This window comes from Lontra canadensis, unplaced genomic scaffold (genome assembly GCF_010015895.1).
Source record: "Lontra canadensis isolate GAN:19392208 unplaced genomic scaffold, GSC_riverotter_1.0 scaffold26, whole genome shotgun sequence".
NCBI classification, from domain to species: Eukaryota; Metazoa; Chordata; class Mammalia; order Carnivora; family Mustelidae; genus Lontra; species Lontra canadensis.
Genome location: NW_022631020.1, coordinates 3,548,285 through 3,564,056, shown reverse-complemented (window position 1 = coordinate 3,564,056; position 15,772 = coordinate 3,548,285). Strand labels below are relative to the sequence as shown.

Genomic DNA, 15,772 nt, shown 5'->3' with positions numbered 1-15,772 from the left:
CCGGAAGGGATTCCTGCATTGAGTATGAACTAAGATCTCTCCCATCCAACCCTATAATTCCGGGACCCTGGAAGTAGGGCAGATACCAGCTAGCTTGGGGAAGGAGAGCACACAGGAACTAGGCCCATGAAGAAGCTGGCCCAGAAGTGGCCACGGAACCAGTGAATGGAATTAGGAGCTAACGATAGGACTAGAGGTGCTCATGGAGGCCAGGACTGGGGAGAAGAGATAAGGACGAAAGCTGGCGACGGCGAAACGGAGAGGGGTGTGATCCTGAATGACAGTATCAAAATCAGAAGTGGTGGGGGGAGGGGCGTCCACAACACTGGATTGTTGTTCTCAGGAGATGCCAGCCTTTCCACAATCCTGTGCCCTACACATGCCCGTCCACCCTCCAAGAGGACTCGCCACCTTCACGCCACCCCTCCCTGAAACCCCCCATTGGAGCGTGCATTAGTCCCACATCTAAACACTGCATACCCGACGGGTTGTCATTCTCACAGCAACCTGGACACGTGGCCCACACTTTCTAGCCCACCTAACGGTAGAGGCAACCGTGCGACTGACACCTTGCCAATAAAACATGAGTGTCAGGGACATAGGTAGTTGCCAACCCAGGAACACAAAAACCAGCCACAAATAACTCCTCTCCAGCTGAATTAAGAGGACTTGGAGAGGACCCAAGAACCGAGCCACAAGACATAGAAAGACCAGCTACTGGGTAAGTGTGTGGGGTGGCTCCCCACCCCCAGCAACCCGGAAAGGACTATAAACGTGACTTCCAGTGTGTTTTGTTTTGGTTTTTTAACTAAGTCACTAAGATTAGGGGCTTGTTTTGCTCAGAAGCTGACACCAGTGACAGAATTAAGAAGACGGGACTGTGTGAGCTCTTTGAGAACAGGAATGTTATTTTTATGGATTTGAATGCAGGAACACAAAAGGCCCTCAAATGTTGGCCCAAAGAATTACCTAGTTTAGGTACTGGACCAGTACCCTTGGCTCCCACTGTGCTCTCAACCAGAAATGGACTTTAAGGGCTGAAAGAGAGCCCGGAAATTTGGTTCCCAAAGCTTAGTGTGAGTCTCCCAGAACCCTGTTAAAAAAAATTGATTCAGGCTGCCAACAACTCCCCGGCAAATCCCCCCACCCCCACCCCCCCCCCATTAGATTCCTACCAGTAAGGAATGAGACTCCGAAATTTACATTCATCCTCTAACTGGGAAATAAACTCTGGCAATTTACAAACAAAACTGTTAGTTTACGAATGCTAAGTAACTAGAGGAAGGTGGCCTGGTTTCCTTTTACTATTTATTCACTGTTTTGGTAAACCAACAGTGTTTGGTTCATTTAATACTCTCAACAACCCTAGGAGATGGGTATCGTGATTATTCCCGTTTCACAGATGAGGAAATTTGCCTTTGGTCAGGTAAGCGGTAGAGTTCAGATCTACCCAGGCACTTCAGCTCCAAGGCAGGGGGACACTGCTCCACGGATCTCCTGGATTAGGGCTCAGGGCTATATACATGGGCCTCTGGCAATGGTACAGGCATCCAGCCTGCTTTCCCCCATTCACCCCACACCCTGGCAAACAGCCCAGTAAGGGGTTCACCCAGAGGCAGCCACCCCTCATCAGTCAGGACGGCAGTCCGACTCCGGTAGTTACCAGATCTGCCTCACCTCATCAGAGAAGTCCAGAGGTGAGAGAGAGGATGGAAGACGAGACGCAAAAGGCAGGTTCTGAAGGATTCTGAATGCAATCCTTAAGACCTGCTCTTGAACGCAGTTGGGAGGTATGAGAGGTTTTTAAACAGGAGGACGGCATGGAATTTAGGGGAAAGACTGGTGGGGGGAAAACCCATTGGGAGGAGGAAAAGCCAAGGGAGGCTGGAACAGAGGAGAGGAACACACGCTCCATCCAGGAGGACGGGCACCTGTGTGCCTTTCCTTCCCTTCGGCTCTCACACACTCACATTCTGGAAGCGCTTGCCAAATGAAGGATTCCAAGGGCATGTCTCAAGTTCAGCTGATGGGATCTGAGGTCAGCAACATCAGCAGGAACAGACAGGTTCGTGCCTTAAGAACCCGATGGCCAACAACACACATGGCAGATCAGGAGACGGCATGGTGGAGAGAGGGTGGAACACGCTTCTCGTGTGAGCATCTGAGAAGGGCGTAGTCACTCCCGGACACGAGCTGTAAATGTCTGCTGGGGGTCACCTGTCACAGCCAGGCAGACAGGAGCCTGAGCGCTTGGGCCGCTGCGGGTGCTGAGGACATGGGCACCACACCAGCTGGCACACTGCGGACCCCCCCCCCCCGCCCACTGTGCTGTCCCCGACAAGTGCCCCAACCTCTCTGGACATGCACTGCCTTACAGGACCGAGGACTGCCTGAGACACTGAAACCGCGAGCAAACGTGGCTGAGTGCCAGGCAGCGTTCAGCCGGTGTTAGTGACGATCAGTACTGCTGTCTCAGTGGACACAGCCCCGAGGGCTAACCACCTTCGCCCTAAGTGCCCAGCAGGAACTGAAATGCAGATCCCCAAAATACCTACCCAGAAGGAAGGACCCTCATCTGCATTTTTAATCGTGTCTTGGAAAATACTGCTGAAATAGGTAAACACGAGTTTGTTTCGTTTTAAAAATTTTATTTGAAAGAGATACGGGGGGGGGGGGGGGAGAACAGACTTCCCGCTGAGCAGGGACCCTCCCCCAAGCAGGACTTGATCCCAGGACCCTGAGATCACAACATGAGCCGAAGGCAGATGCCCAACCTCCTGAGCCACCCAGGCGTCCCGATAAACATGAGATTTAACTTCTAAAAAAAATTTTATCCTGCCCTCTATCTTACATTTTTAGTTATCTCACACTATGTACATAATATAAAGAGATCTTAGAAGGATTAATCTGGAAATGGCTCAATCTTTGGGGTCCCCGGCTGGCTTAGTCGGTAGAACATGTGACTCTTGATCTTGGGGTTGTGGTTCAAGCCCTATGTTGGGTGTAGAGATTACTTAAAAATATTTAAAAACTAAAAATAGGGCACCTGCTCCCCCTGCTTGTGCGCAGGCGCTCTGTCAAATAAAACCTTTAAAAAAAAAAAAAAAACCCTGAAAATAAAAAAATAAAAAATGGATCAATCTTGAAATGGATCTGAAACTTACATTCCAGTCTTCAGGGACCCCGTGGCCATAACAACCTGAGGCCTTAGCTCTGGACTAGGAGACTTTACATTAACAATCATCCCCAGTCTCCCAATTTCAAGGCTCAGATCATTCTCTTACAGGTAGCCACACGGAATTTGCAGGGCCAAAGAGAAGAGGTGAACCCATTCCAAAGCCCTGTCCTTCCCACTGCAGTACTGGCAACCACCTTTACACAATTCATCAGCACAGAAACACAGAAAACATTTGCAGGGGCTTCAGATTCACACAGAGAAGAAACCCACAGAGACATTCTCGTGTTAGGGGACAGGGTTTGCTGTCCCCACTGAGAACTGACAGGCAAGATTTCGGATAAAGGCTCATAGGGCGCATGACCTCACTGGGTTCCTCACCCCACAGAGCAGGCCAAGCCTGGGAGATACAAGAGGGAGAGGGGATCCCCTGGAGAATTCAAAAAAGGAAATTATCTACTTAATACACCTGAATGAATATGAGTTGAGTTAACCCTACTCACACGGAGCAGATGCAGAACTGTATAAAAACAAACAGAAAAAATCAAAAAGAAATTAAAGGAGATGAACTTATATTTTGTTACTCTATTTATTTCATTGCAGAGGCTTAGTAAATTTCAGTACGCCTTCCGGGTGTTCCACATCTTGCTTGGGCTTGGAGTTATTGTATAAAAAGGCCAAAAACTCATCAAACTAAATGATAAAGAAAGGGGAACAGGGTGAGGCCAAACACAGGGCCCTGAAAAACTAAGCCAGCCTCCTTGTACAAAATGTGTAAGTCTGATTGTTAATGAACAACAGGAGATTAACATTAGAAGTTATTCTGGGGAGGGGCACCTGGGTTGCTCAGTCAGCCCGACTTGGTTTAGGCTGTGGTGGTGATCTCAGAGTCGAGGCATCCAGTCTGGGCAGAGTCTGCTTGTCCCTCTCCCTCTGCTTCTCCCCTACTCCCACGCTCTCTCCCAAATAAATAAACAAAATCTTTCAAAATAATAAGAAGAACAAATAAAAGGCATTCTAGGGGCAGCTGGCTGTCACTAAAACTTGCAACTCATGATCTAAGGATTGTAAATTCGAGGCCCATGTTGGGCATAGAGATTACTTAAAAAATTAAAATCTTATGGGGAGCCTGGGTGGCTCCGTCCGTTAAGCACCTGACTTCAGCTCAGGTCAAGGTCTCAGGCTCTTGGGATCCGAGCCCTGTGTCAGACTCTGAGACGCTGAGTGGGAAGTCTGCTTCTCTCTCCTCTTCCTCTCCCCACAACTCCTGCTTGGGCGCAGGCACACACACTCTGGCTCTTTCTCAAATAAAATTTAAAAAAAAAATTAAAATATTTTTTAAAAAAGCATTCTTAAAAAGGTGCAAAACCCCAGTTTAAAATGAAACATCTCAAGTAAATAATTGCAACATCGCCAAAAAATAAATGACAAAACCAAACCTCTTAGATTGGAAGTCTCCAGTCTGACCCCAGTGGCAGTCTCAGCAACAGCACTGGCTTTCCAAAGTGACAGTTCACAGACTGAACCAGTGGCAGGGGAGTGAGAACACAGCCACCCTCAGGTGGCCTGCATGCATGTGGCCCAAAGCCTTCTCTGGGGACAGGTCCTGAGTGGCTAACCACAGGACGAGGGAAGACAGGGAAACCAGGAGCACAATCTCCAGGGAGCTGCGCACCAGGGGAGCGGGACACGTCCAGGGCGTCTCAGGGGACAGGACAATCTAGTACCAGCTGGATAAGCCTACACCATTTGTTTCCAAGAACAGGAAAGAGGAAGAATCAGTCAATAAACCATGATGAGAAAATGGGCTGTTTTGTAAAAAATAATAATAATAATAATTTTTTTTTAAAAAATGAGGCCTAATATCAAATACAAAAGGAAATTCTAGTGGACTTTGTATAAGAAAATGCTTACGGAGATTTAGAGGCTGCTGGAATCTAAAAAAGATATATTACAGAAGCAACAGGAAAAACCAGAAAGAAGAGCTCAATAATCTATAAATTTAAAACCTCTGATCTAGGGGCACCTGGCTGGCTAAGTCAGTAGTGTGTAACTCTTGATCTTGAGGTTCTAAGTCTGAGCCCCCATTGGACGAAGAGATTAAAAATAATTTTAGGGGCGCCTGGGTGGCTCAGTGGGTTAAAGCCTCTGCCTCCAGCTCAGGTCATGATCCCAAGGTCCTGGGATGGAGCCCCACATTGGGCTCTCTGCTCAGCAGGGAGTCTGCTTCCCCCTCTCTCTGCCTGCCACTCTGCCTACTTGTGATCTCTCTCTCTGTCAAATAAATAAATAAAATATTTTAAAAATAATAAGTGTTAAAATCTTTTTAAAAATTCTTTAAGAAAAAAAAACTTCTGATCTAAATTAAGAGTCAAATGAAAGTCTCAAAAAATAAGCATTACAAGTTTTTTCAAACATATAAAGACCCCATAGGAAAAAAGTCTAATACACAATTCAAAGATACAAAATCAAATTCAAATTAAAACCCTGATATTATTCTTAATCCATGACTTAGAAAAAAATGTAATTCAGGTCCTTAAAGTTGACAATGAGGTATACATGCAAACCACTGAGGGTCAGTTGGTCCAAAATTAGAAAATAAAATTTTGCCTTTCACCAGTTACTCCACTTCTGGCTACAGAGAAAAAGGAAAAATGCACCAAAATATACAGGCATGAAGATGCATTACATCATAATTAGAAATAAACAGTATTCAACAAAAGGGAAGTAAATTATAATTGTTAAATACCACGTTTTGAAGATTTAATTCTATGAATAAATGCTAGCCGTAAAAAATTAAGAAGGGAAAATAAATAAATAAATAAATAAATAAGGAGGGATCAGGGTTCAAAACTATTTGGGAGGGGAAGAATAACTATTTGGTTTTATAGAAAAGGCGTGTGTGTGTTGTGAGTTTTAGGGGGAAGACTAAGAAACAAACACATCAGCAGGTTTACTTGGCTAACAAAAATAAGTCATCCATATTCCTTTCTTTTTCTGTAGCTTTAAATATCTTACCAAAAAAAATAAAAATAGAAAATAAATATTATAGATATTCTTTTGAAAAATACACAACACGGACACCACCCTGGCTCAGTCAGTCAAGTATGCAAGTCTTGATCTCAGGGTGGTGAGCTCAATCAAGCACGACGCTGGACATGGAGCGTACTTAAAAAATAAACCAAAATTCTGCAACGATTACCAACACCCATTATGTACAGCTCCTCCTAAACCCAAGTTCAAGCTTTGCTGTCGAAATACCAAAACCTCAGTAAGGCCATGTGTATAGAACTCTGTAAAGCTAGTTACTGGCAGCATGTGGGTAGACGGCTACCAGTTCACAAGTTCAGAAAGCAGATGAAATTTGAGAAGAAAAGTAAACATCCAATGAGAAGATGAAAACTCGGTTTTCCCCGCAAGGTGGGCCTTGTCTCCAGGCAGCACTTCCGGTCCAGACTCATTTCAACTTTCTCGCCTACATCCGGGTACACGTGGAAATCACCAAGGCGGCCTCAGACTTTCAAATCCCTAGACATGCAGAAGGTCAACAAACACAGGATGGTAATCCTGGTCAACAGGTAACCTCAAAAGACTTGCCCCCCCCTTTTTTTTAAGATTTTATTTATTTATTTGACAGACAGAGATCACAAGTAGGCAGAGAGGCAGACAGAGAGAGAGAGGAGGAAGCAGGCTCCCTGCCGAGCAGAGAACCCGGTGCGGGACTCGATCCCAGGACCCTGAGATCATGACCTGAGCCGAAGGCAGAGGTTTAACCCACTGAGCCACCAAGGCGCCCCGACTTGCCCCTTTTTTAAAACTAAAACTGGAATAACAATGCCAGTGGGGGTAGAGGCTTTAAAGCAGTGAGCCAGGCTCAACCTTCCATCAGAATCACCTGGAGCACAGACTTAAACCCCACCCCCACCCCAAGTTTCTACATAATTTACAGAACTGGTCTGGAATGGGTGCCAGAGAACTTGCATTTCTAACAAGCGCCTGGGTGATGGTGATGGTGATGCCACCAAAGGTGGGAGGGCTGTGCTTAGAGGACAGCCGCCCTCAAGCCGCCCTTAGACAGACATCCTCAAGCATGATGGGTTTCACGTCCACCAGCTCATTTCCAACAGCAATGACTTTAAGAAAATCAGGCCTAAAACAAAGAAAGAAAGAAAAAGAAAAAAGAAAATCCAGCCTACAAGCACAAAGGTATGTTTGGAATAGCCTTCTCCATGCATTTAAGAACAAGGGTCCCAACAGCAGAGGCTCAGTCCAGCAGGTGCAAACACAGGGCTCAGGGGCCAGACGGCCTGATTGGGGATCCTGCTCTACGGCGACACAGCTATATGATCCCAGGCCATCAGATGCAAGCCAGAGGTCAGAGGTCCTATCCCCGAAGTGGGAAGCTGGAAACAGTGCTTACCGGAGTCATCAATCTGAGTCCTCACCAGCCCATTTTCATGCACACACCTTGTGAAAAACCCATAAACAGAAAGTGCTCCCAGAGTTCCTTGCCCTGCCTGAGTTAAGGAGATGTTTGCCTACTTCATTATTATTTATGATAACCACACCCAAATTCCTTCTTCTACCCAAATTCTTCTTTCCTTAAGAGAGGAGCCAAAGAGCCAAGAGATGTCCCCACACATGGAATACGCCACCATCAAAACAAGCCTAAGAAAGCGCTCACCCCCTTGGTATCTCCTAGGCTTTCCCATAAAAAAAAAAGTTAAAATATCAGAATGTGGGAACGATTAAAGCCTGAGGGTTAGTTTAGGGTCAAGAAACAGAAAATCTAATTATCAGCCCAAGCCTAATTAGAGCCCACAGGTTCGGGCCCACCTCGTTCATGGTCCCGGCTACCACATGGAAAACCGGCCACCTGTATCACCTCTCTGAGCCGTTTTTCACCTGCGTACTCTCCCAGCTCAGGGACCCTCCAGTGATTTTAGGGTGATAGGACTCCTGGACAGGACCACCCGCATTAAGAACACGGATCACTTCTCCAAAGCCTAGACATCCGGAGACGACCCCACAGGCTTCAAGGACCACATCTCCGGAGCCGGTCCTCAAAGGTGGAAATAGAAATAATTGCAAAAGGGAAAGCGGCTGTGCCAAAAACATACTCCGGCTGTGGTTGCGTGTGTCCCAGACAAACGCTAAACGTGTTCGAGAACAGTGTTCCCATTCATGAATAAAGTGAAACGAAATCTGCCACCACAAGATCCCAGGACACACCGTGTGAGTCCCACGCGGACAAAGGGAGACAGACAGCAGGACGTGGTCACGAACACAGGAGCCGGTGGAATGCGCAGCTCCGTGTCACGTAGAGCATATCAGTATATCGGAAGAGCTGGGGACGCCGTGGGGGATGGCAACGGTCCATGGCACTAGTTAGATAGACCTTGGTTTAGGTAAAGGAGGCTGCTCAGAAGCTGCCTGCTTAGGAAGAAAAAGGTGCAGCTCGAGTTTATGAGAAGGGCGAATCCCGGAGCGGTGCGGGGCATGGCTGCTGCGGCTGGAGGCGCGGGGACCCAGGCGGTGCTCCCTCAGGGCAGGAATTCTCCCCGGGCAGCCTCGCATCTCCCCCTCCCCAACCCCTGCGGCGGCTGCGGCGGCTGCCACGGCAGCTCCGCCTCCTCCTCCTCCTCCCCTTCCTCCCAGACCCTGGAGGCAGGCGAGGCCGCCGACGCCCAGGCATTGGGCCCCTGTGAGCCCCGTGCCACCAGGTCCCCGGCTCCCCTCCCCAGCCCTGCTCCCGCCCGCCCGGCGCGCCAGAGCGCAGGCGGGGACCGCGCGGCCGGCGTGGGGGGGCCCCACCCGCTGCCAGAAGCCGCGCGGCGCCGGCGGCCGGCGCTCCCCCGCCACGACGCTCTCCCCTCCAGCCCCCGAAGGCGCCGGCGGCCGCGGGCAGGCGCGTGGCGGCAGCGGGGGATGCGGCCGCTCCGGCGGGGCGGGGCGCTCACCAGAAGAACACGCGCGAGCAGAGGTTGGCGTTCTGCAGCGGGTTGGGCTTCACGTCCGGGTACACGGGCAGCATCTCGCCGCCGGGGTCGCGCTGCTCCGGGAGGCGCCGGCGGGGATGCTGGAACTCGGGCGGCCGCGCCGGTCCCCTGGGCGGGAGCCCGAGAAGCAGCCGCTTCCGGGAGCGGAGCGCCGGCGGCCCGCCCCGTTCCCGCCCCCGGGGCCGCGCGGCGGCTGTTGCTGCGGCTGCTGCTGCTGAAGCCGCCGCCGGGAGCCGGGAGTGCAGGCGGCGGGACCGGGCGGCGATGCTGCCGGTCCCCCGTGCAGCGCCAGGCGAGGCCGCCCGCGGCGTCCGATGAAGGCGGGTAGGCCGAGCCGGCGGCCCGCAGGCGCCCACGTGCTCTCACCGGGCGGCGAACTTTGCAGAATTTGGCGCTCCGAACCCGGGCGCCCGGCAGAAGGGGCGGAGGGGAGGCGCCGACCCTGCCCACCCCGCGGCTCGGCGACGCCCCCTGGGCTGCGGCTTGCGGAGCACGTGGGGGAGCAGCCGCACCGCTTTAGCCTTCTGGGCTTGCTGCCCTCATCAGGACCAAACAAGGGTGCTGTGGGAGGTTCTCCAACATGAGAGCCAAACCTGTGACCTCGGCCAAAAGCAGGATTTAGCACAGATTAAACTGGTGGAGCTCCAAGACCTAAAGAAAGGTGGCGGGATTGCAAGAACAGCTCTGACTTGGGAAGATGAACGCACGCCATCGCTGGCCGCAGGCGTTTTCCATCTCACAGGTTGCACTGCGCCGAGGAACACCTGTGGGCTTTTTACTGCCCTCCGAGACTGGCGAAGGGGCTGTGGAAAGAAGAGAGCCGGCTTTATGATTCCTTTCATCGTGGCCTCAGAGCCTAGCACAGTAGAAGTGGCCAACAGAGCCTGCCTTACCGAACACCAGGATGTGCACTGCCGGGACCTTACTTCACTTCCGACTCCAACAAGGCCGGAGTCAAGGAGGTGTTATGACCCCTGTTTTCCAGATGGGAGAGATAAGGCTTAAGGACAAATCTTTTACACCGTCCTAGAGTCATTAATGATGAAACCCGACGGGGACTCAGAGTCCAACCTGGTCTGTCCCACTGGTGATGGTCAGTGTGTGCAGAAAGTGCCAGGGGGGATGAATGAATGATTGCAGGGCTTCTAATGAACAAAATCTCGGACTCCTGCTCAACGACATCGGTTGTCCTGTGGCCCTCATTGCCAGTGTTCAGCAGCTTCTCTCCCCTCCACCCTAAACGAAGGGGGGGGGGGCGGAGAGAAACAAGGTTACATGGTATTTATAGCAACATCACTTTGTTTTTAAGATTTTATTTGAGAGAAAGCAAGCACAGGTAGGGTGAAGGTCAAAGGGAGAAACAGACTCCCCGCTGAGAGGGAGCCCCTCGAAGGACTCTATCCCAGGACTCTAGGACCATGACCTGAGCCACCCAGGTGCCCACAAAATCACTTTTTTAAAAAATATTAGGTGAATTCTACCCTCAAGGGGTGACTCAAGCTCACCACAAGAGATCAAGAGTCACACGCTCTACGGACTGAGCCAGCTAGGTGCCCCAAGATCATTTTATTTTTTGGTAATTTCCCATTTCCCGTGGCTAAAATGGTGTTATTGATCATGGCTTTTTGGTTACCTGAGGTGGAATAGGTAAAAGGAATTAAGAATCCACTCACCCTGATGAGTATGGAGTAATGTACAGAATTGTTGAGTCACCATACTGTGCACCTGAAACTAATAGAACACCATGTGGGGCGCCTGGATGCCTCGGGCGGTTAAGCATCTGCGTTCTCTCAGGTCATGATCCCAGAGTTTTGGGATTGAGTCCCCCCTCGGGCTCCCTGCTCATTCTGGAGTCTGCTTCTCCCACCCCCTGCTCATGCATACACGCTCTCGCTCTCACTCTCTCTGTCCCTCAGGAACCAGATATTCCAAAGGCCCATGTTTCCACCAATTTAAAAAAAAAAAAAAATGGCATTTGGGCGCCTGAGTGGCTCAGTCATTAAGCATCTGCAGTCGGCTTAGGTCATGATCCCAGGGTCCTGGGATGGAGGCCCACATCAGGTTCCCTGCTCCTCGGGACGCCTGCCTTGCCCTCTCCCACTCCACCGGCTTGTGTCCCCAATCTCTGTGTGTCTCTCTCTGTCAAATAAATAAATAATCTTTTAAAGAAATGGCTTTTTAGTTTCAGTTATGCAAGATGAACAAGTTCTGGAAAACTGAGAGAGCAATGTGACTATCGTTGGCAATACTATGTTGTATGCCTGAAATCGGCTGAGAGCGTCAATCTTGGGTGTTCTCAAGAAAACAAGGAAGATGGTTAAGCTGTGAAGTGATGGGTATGCTGATTGGCTTGGTTCAAGGACCTCACACTATGTGTGCCTAACGAGTCATCAGGTTGTACAGCTTAGAGAGATACAATTTTTGATTTTCAATTATACCTCAGTAAAGCAGGGAGGGCAATGGCTTTTAAAGAAAGCTTTACTGTCTTCAAACATTTTTTATAAGTCAAATGTGTAAGAATGGCAAAATGTTGATAATTTTTAATTGATAGGTGATGGGGGTTTATTATGCTATTTCCTTGATATTTCATGTATGTTTCAGAATTTCTGTTACAAAAAGGAAGACTATTAGGTCTGAATATTGTAAGAACACTATGAGTATTCAGTTACTGCCTTTCCGTGTGAGCTTTCTCAGATAATGCAATCTATAAATCTAAACAATCAGCCCTCCCCTGATTACAGTTCTCTTTGAAACTCCGTGAATTTTCCAGCCCTGTAAATGCTCAGCCACCAGGTCTAGTCAAAGATAAAGACCTGGGGCACCTGGGGCACACTGTCGGTAAAGCCTCCGGCTCTTGCTTTCAGCTCAAGCCCTGAGATCAGGATTGTGAGATCAAGCCCCAAAGTGGGCTCCACACTCAGTGTGAAGTCAGCTTGAGATTCCCCCTCTTTCTGCCCTTCCTTCTCATTCTCTCTCTCTAAAATAAACACATAAATCTTTTTTAAAAGGTTGGGAGGCACTGAGTGGCTCTGTCGTTTAAGCATCTGTCTTCAGCTCAGGTCATGATCCCATGGTCCTGGGATCCAGCCCCGTGTTGGTCTCCCTGCTCAGTGGGAAAGTCCACCTCTCCCTCTCCGTCTGCTCTCCCCCTGCTCATGCTCTCTCAAATAAATAAATAAAAATCTTAAAAAAAAAAAAATGAAGACCTCTCACTAAAGTTAGAAGCCTAATGACTTCCTTTGTCACCCTGCCCCAGGCCACTCTCTCCAGTCCCTGCAACTCTCAGAATGACAGCAGTCTCCAAACTGCCAAAAACACCCTGTCCCTTTAGCTTCTACTGAGTTTTGTTTTTCGGTTTGGTTTTTTTTTTTTTAACTAAGATCTTTTGAAACCTTTTACCATTATTTCCTGTCAGTGAGCTAATACGGTATTTAGAAGGTTGACTGAGATCCAGTGTTGAATTGTAGAGAGAAGATTAGATTTGGAGCCGGGGACCAAGGATCTAGACTTTTCACTCGTTACCTAAACTTCTGACCCTTATTTTTCTCAGGTCTAAAACAGGAATCAAAATTCTCCAGGCTTCCTACTTCCTACAGAGTTACTGTGAGCCTCATAACTCATGAATGTACTTCATGAAACATAAGACAGCATGCAAATAAAAGGGTTTTGGGGGGTGGGTGCATAGGTAGCTCCGTCCGCTAAGCGTCTGCCTTCGGCTCATGATCTCGGAGCTCTAGTTCTGGGATGGAGTCCCACCTGGGCCTCCCTGCTCAGCGGGGAGTTTGCTTTTCCCTGGGACCCTCCCCCATCTCATACTCTCTCTCAAATAAATACATAATTTTTTTTTAAATTTTTTGTTTCACTCATTCAACAAATGCTCAGTGAATGCCTTTCAGTATATGACAGGCACAGGCACAGAGTTTGCAAAGCTTGACCTGCACCTGTTCGTTGATCTTAAATAAACAGTTCAGTACTATAAAGAGGCAGTAAAGTTGGAGAGGAAGTGGAGCAGTTGAAAACCTCACACTTTGCTGGTGGGGATACAAAAATGTACAACTGCAAAATGACATTATCCAGGAATTGTACTCCTCGTATCCATGGGTTTGGAACCATCCCAAGAGGACCCCCCACCACCACCACCTCAGCCATGTAATCTGAATTTGGCTGTTGTACTTAAAGGGCAGGGACAGACCCAAGAAAGAGGCAGGTCATTCCAGCTGGAAGGCAGCAGTGGTCGCAAGTGAAGAGAACTTACATACAAAGCTTGTCTTGGGGGGCACAGCAAGACAAAAGCAACCCCACACCCACCAGGCAAATCTTTTTTTTTTCTTTTTTTAAGATTTTATTTATTTGAAAGAAAGCAAACATGAGGGGGGGAACGTCAGAGGGAGAAGCAGACCCCCTGCTGGCAGGGAGCCCAATGCGGGACTGGATCCCAGGACTCCAGGACTATGACCCAAGCTAAAGGCAGTCGTTCAACCAACTGAGCCACCCAAGCACCCCCCCATCACCAGGCAAATCTTAACTAATTTCACTCACATAGAACAAACAAGTTCTCTCAACACCACATCATTACATCAGGGCTCTGTCCTGGGGGCAGCCTCTGGCAGATTTTCAATGTTCAAAAAGCATTTGGAAAAAAGCAAGTGGAGCCCACATTCCAAGGACAAAGAAGTGGGTGAGCAGACTCCGATTGCTGGGGCACAGCTCATGGGTCAACTGGCAGTCATGTCTTTTCAATGACATACCGCAACACTCTCTACCCAAGATAAATGAAAACATGTGTCTCAAAACTTAAAATACAAAACCAAAAACTTAAATGCAAATGTCCTAAGCAACACTATCCATAAAAGCCAAAAAATATATGTTGGGGTGGCGGGCAGTGAGAACCAAATGTCCATCAACTCACCAATCGAGGAGCGGATAAATAAAATGTGGTCCTACACACAATGGAATATTATTTAAGGAAGGACACGGATGCATGCTATAACACGGAAATCATAACATTATGTTATATTAATTATATGTTATGTTAACATATAACAATTATAACATTGAAAATCGTACGCTGAGTGAGTGGAGCCCGTCATTGACTACTGAGGAGGGATAGTGAACATCTAGAGGGAGACTCCGTCTCCTCCTACTTGGTGATTTATTCCCAAACCTCAGAGACATGATGCGAATTTGTGCTTTTACAAACTATAAATTACTAGGTGGTCCTTGGGATTCCTCTCAAATACCCAAAGCATCAAGTGTGAAATCTGTAGTAGGTAGACGCGCTAATAATACAGTACTAAAATGGCCCAGCTGGGCGGCACCTGGGCTGTTCAGACTGTTAAGCGTCTGCCTTCTGCTCAGGTCATGATCTCCAGGGTCCTGGGATCGAGCCCCACGTAGGGCTCCTGGCCCAGCAGGGAGTCTGCTTCTCTCCCTCCTTCTGCCTCTCCCCTTCTCATGCTCTTTCTGTATCTTTCTGTTTCAAATGCATAAATAAAATCTTTTAAATAAAAAATAAAATGGCCCAGCTGAGACAGAGCTGCTCTTGAAACATTTTTCTCCCAAGAAATATGGGACAAATGGCATCCGCCTTTTAAACATACTCCAGTGAGCATACACAACAGGGCACAACTGCTCAATGGGTCCCCCTTCTAGTAAGTCGCCAGCTCCATATCCTCAGGGGTGGACGCCCAACTCAAATTTAGCCAGTCATAACACGCTATAGTCATGGCCAAAGGGATGGGCCCAGAGACAAGTTCATGGCCCAAAGCAGTCAACCGGTTTTTTCTCTTGAGATTTTTTCCCCTCCTGGAGCTAGAAAGAGAAAACCTCACTTTCCTTTTCTGACCGGGGAGTTAAAAAGATATGACCCATAACTGCTGGTAGCCATGTCTCCCACATACGTGGAGAGGCCTGAAAGAATAAAGCAGGTATCCATGGGAAGGTCACACAGTCAACAATTATTTAGTAAACACCGACTGTGTGCCAAGAAGAAGTGTTCCAGGAAGTAGAGATACCTAAGAAAAAGATGAATTAAAGAAAGAAAGAAAGAAAGAAAGAAAGAAAGAAAGAAAGAAAGAAAGAAAGAAAGAAGTAATATGAAGGACAGTCTTGGTGCTGTCAGATCTTTGGGGTTCCTGAAGCTGATAGAATCCTTAGTGCCATAACAGGAGCTATCGCTCTCCATCATAGTCTCTGTCACATCTTCAGGTCAAAGGCAGCTTTTTCTGCTTAAAGGTCTTTTTCTGGCTACAGAAGCACATTGGGCCCATTTGCAAGGCAAGCCAGGACCCTGTAATCGACCCCCAAATGATGGGGACCAGGTAGATGAATGCTCCAGTCTCCTCGTCTGACAGCTGAAATATTGTCTCCCCTTGCTGTCTAGCAGGATGGAGCCCAGCTGTAAGCCCCGGCTTGCCTGCTTAGACACCCCTGCTTGGCCTCCTCCTTTCTCTGTCTCACTTCTCCATTCCCTACAAATGTTTTTCTGGGATCACCTCCAAAATAAACTACACCCACTCAAGTCTTCACCTCAGGTGTGCTACGGTGGGAACCCAAACGAAGACACCGTAACCCTTGGGTTGTCCAATAGAACAGCACT

General features: G+C 48.5%; 1 protein-coding gene across 1 annotated transcript in view; it reads right to left on the bottom strand.

The window, feature by feature from the left end:
* ABCC4 (ATP binding cassette subfamily C member 4) overlaps positions 1-9,318 on the bottom strand; it is a 244,285-nt gene extending 234,967 nt beyond the window's left edge. The window contains exon 1 of the mRNA XM_032864151.1: positions 9,136-9,318. Within this exon, the coding sequence (XP_032720042.1) occupies positions 9,136-9,209 (74 nt within the window). The 5' untranslated portion in view covers positions 9,210-9,318. The remainder of the gene's footprint in view (positions 1-9,135) is intronic.
* Between the last annotated feature and the right edge of the window lie 6,454 nt (positions 9,319-15,772).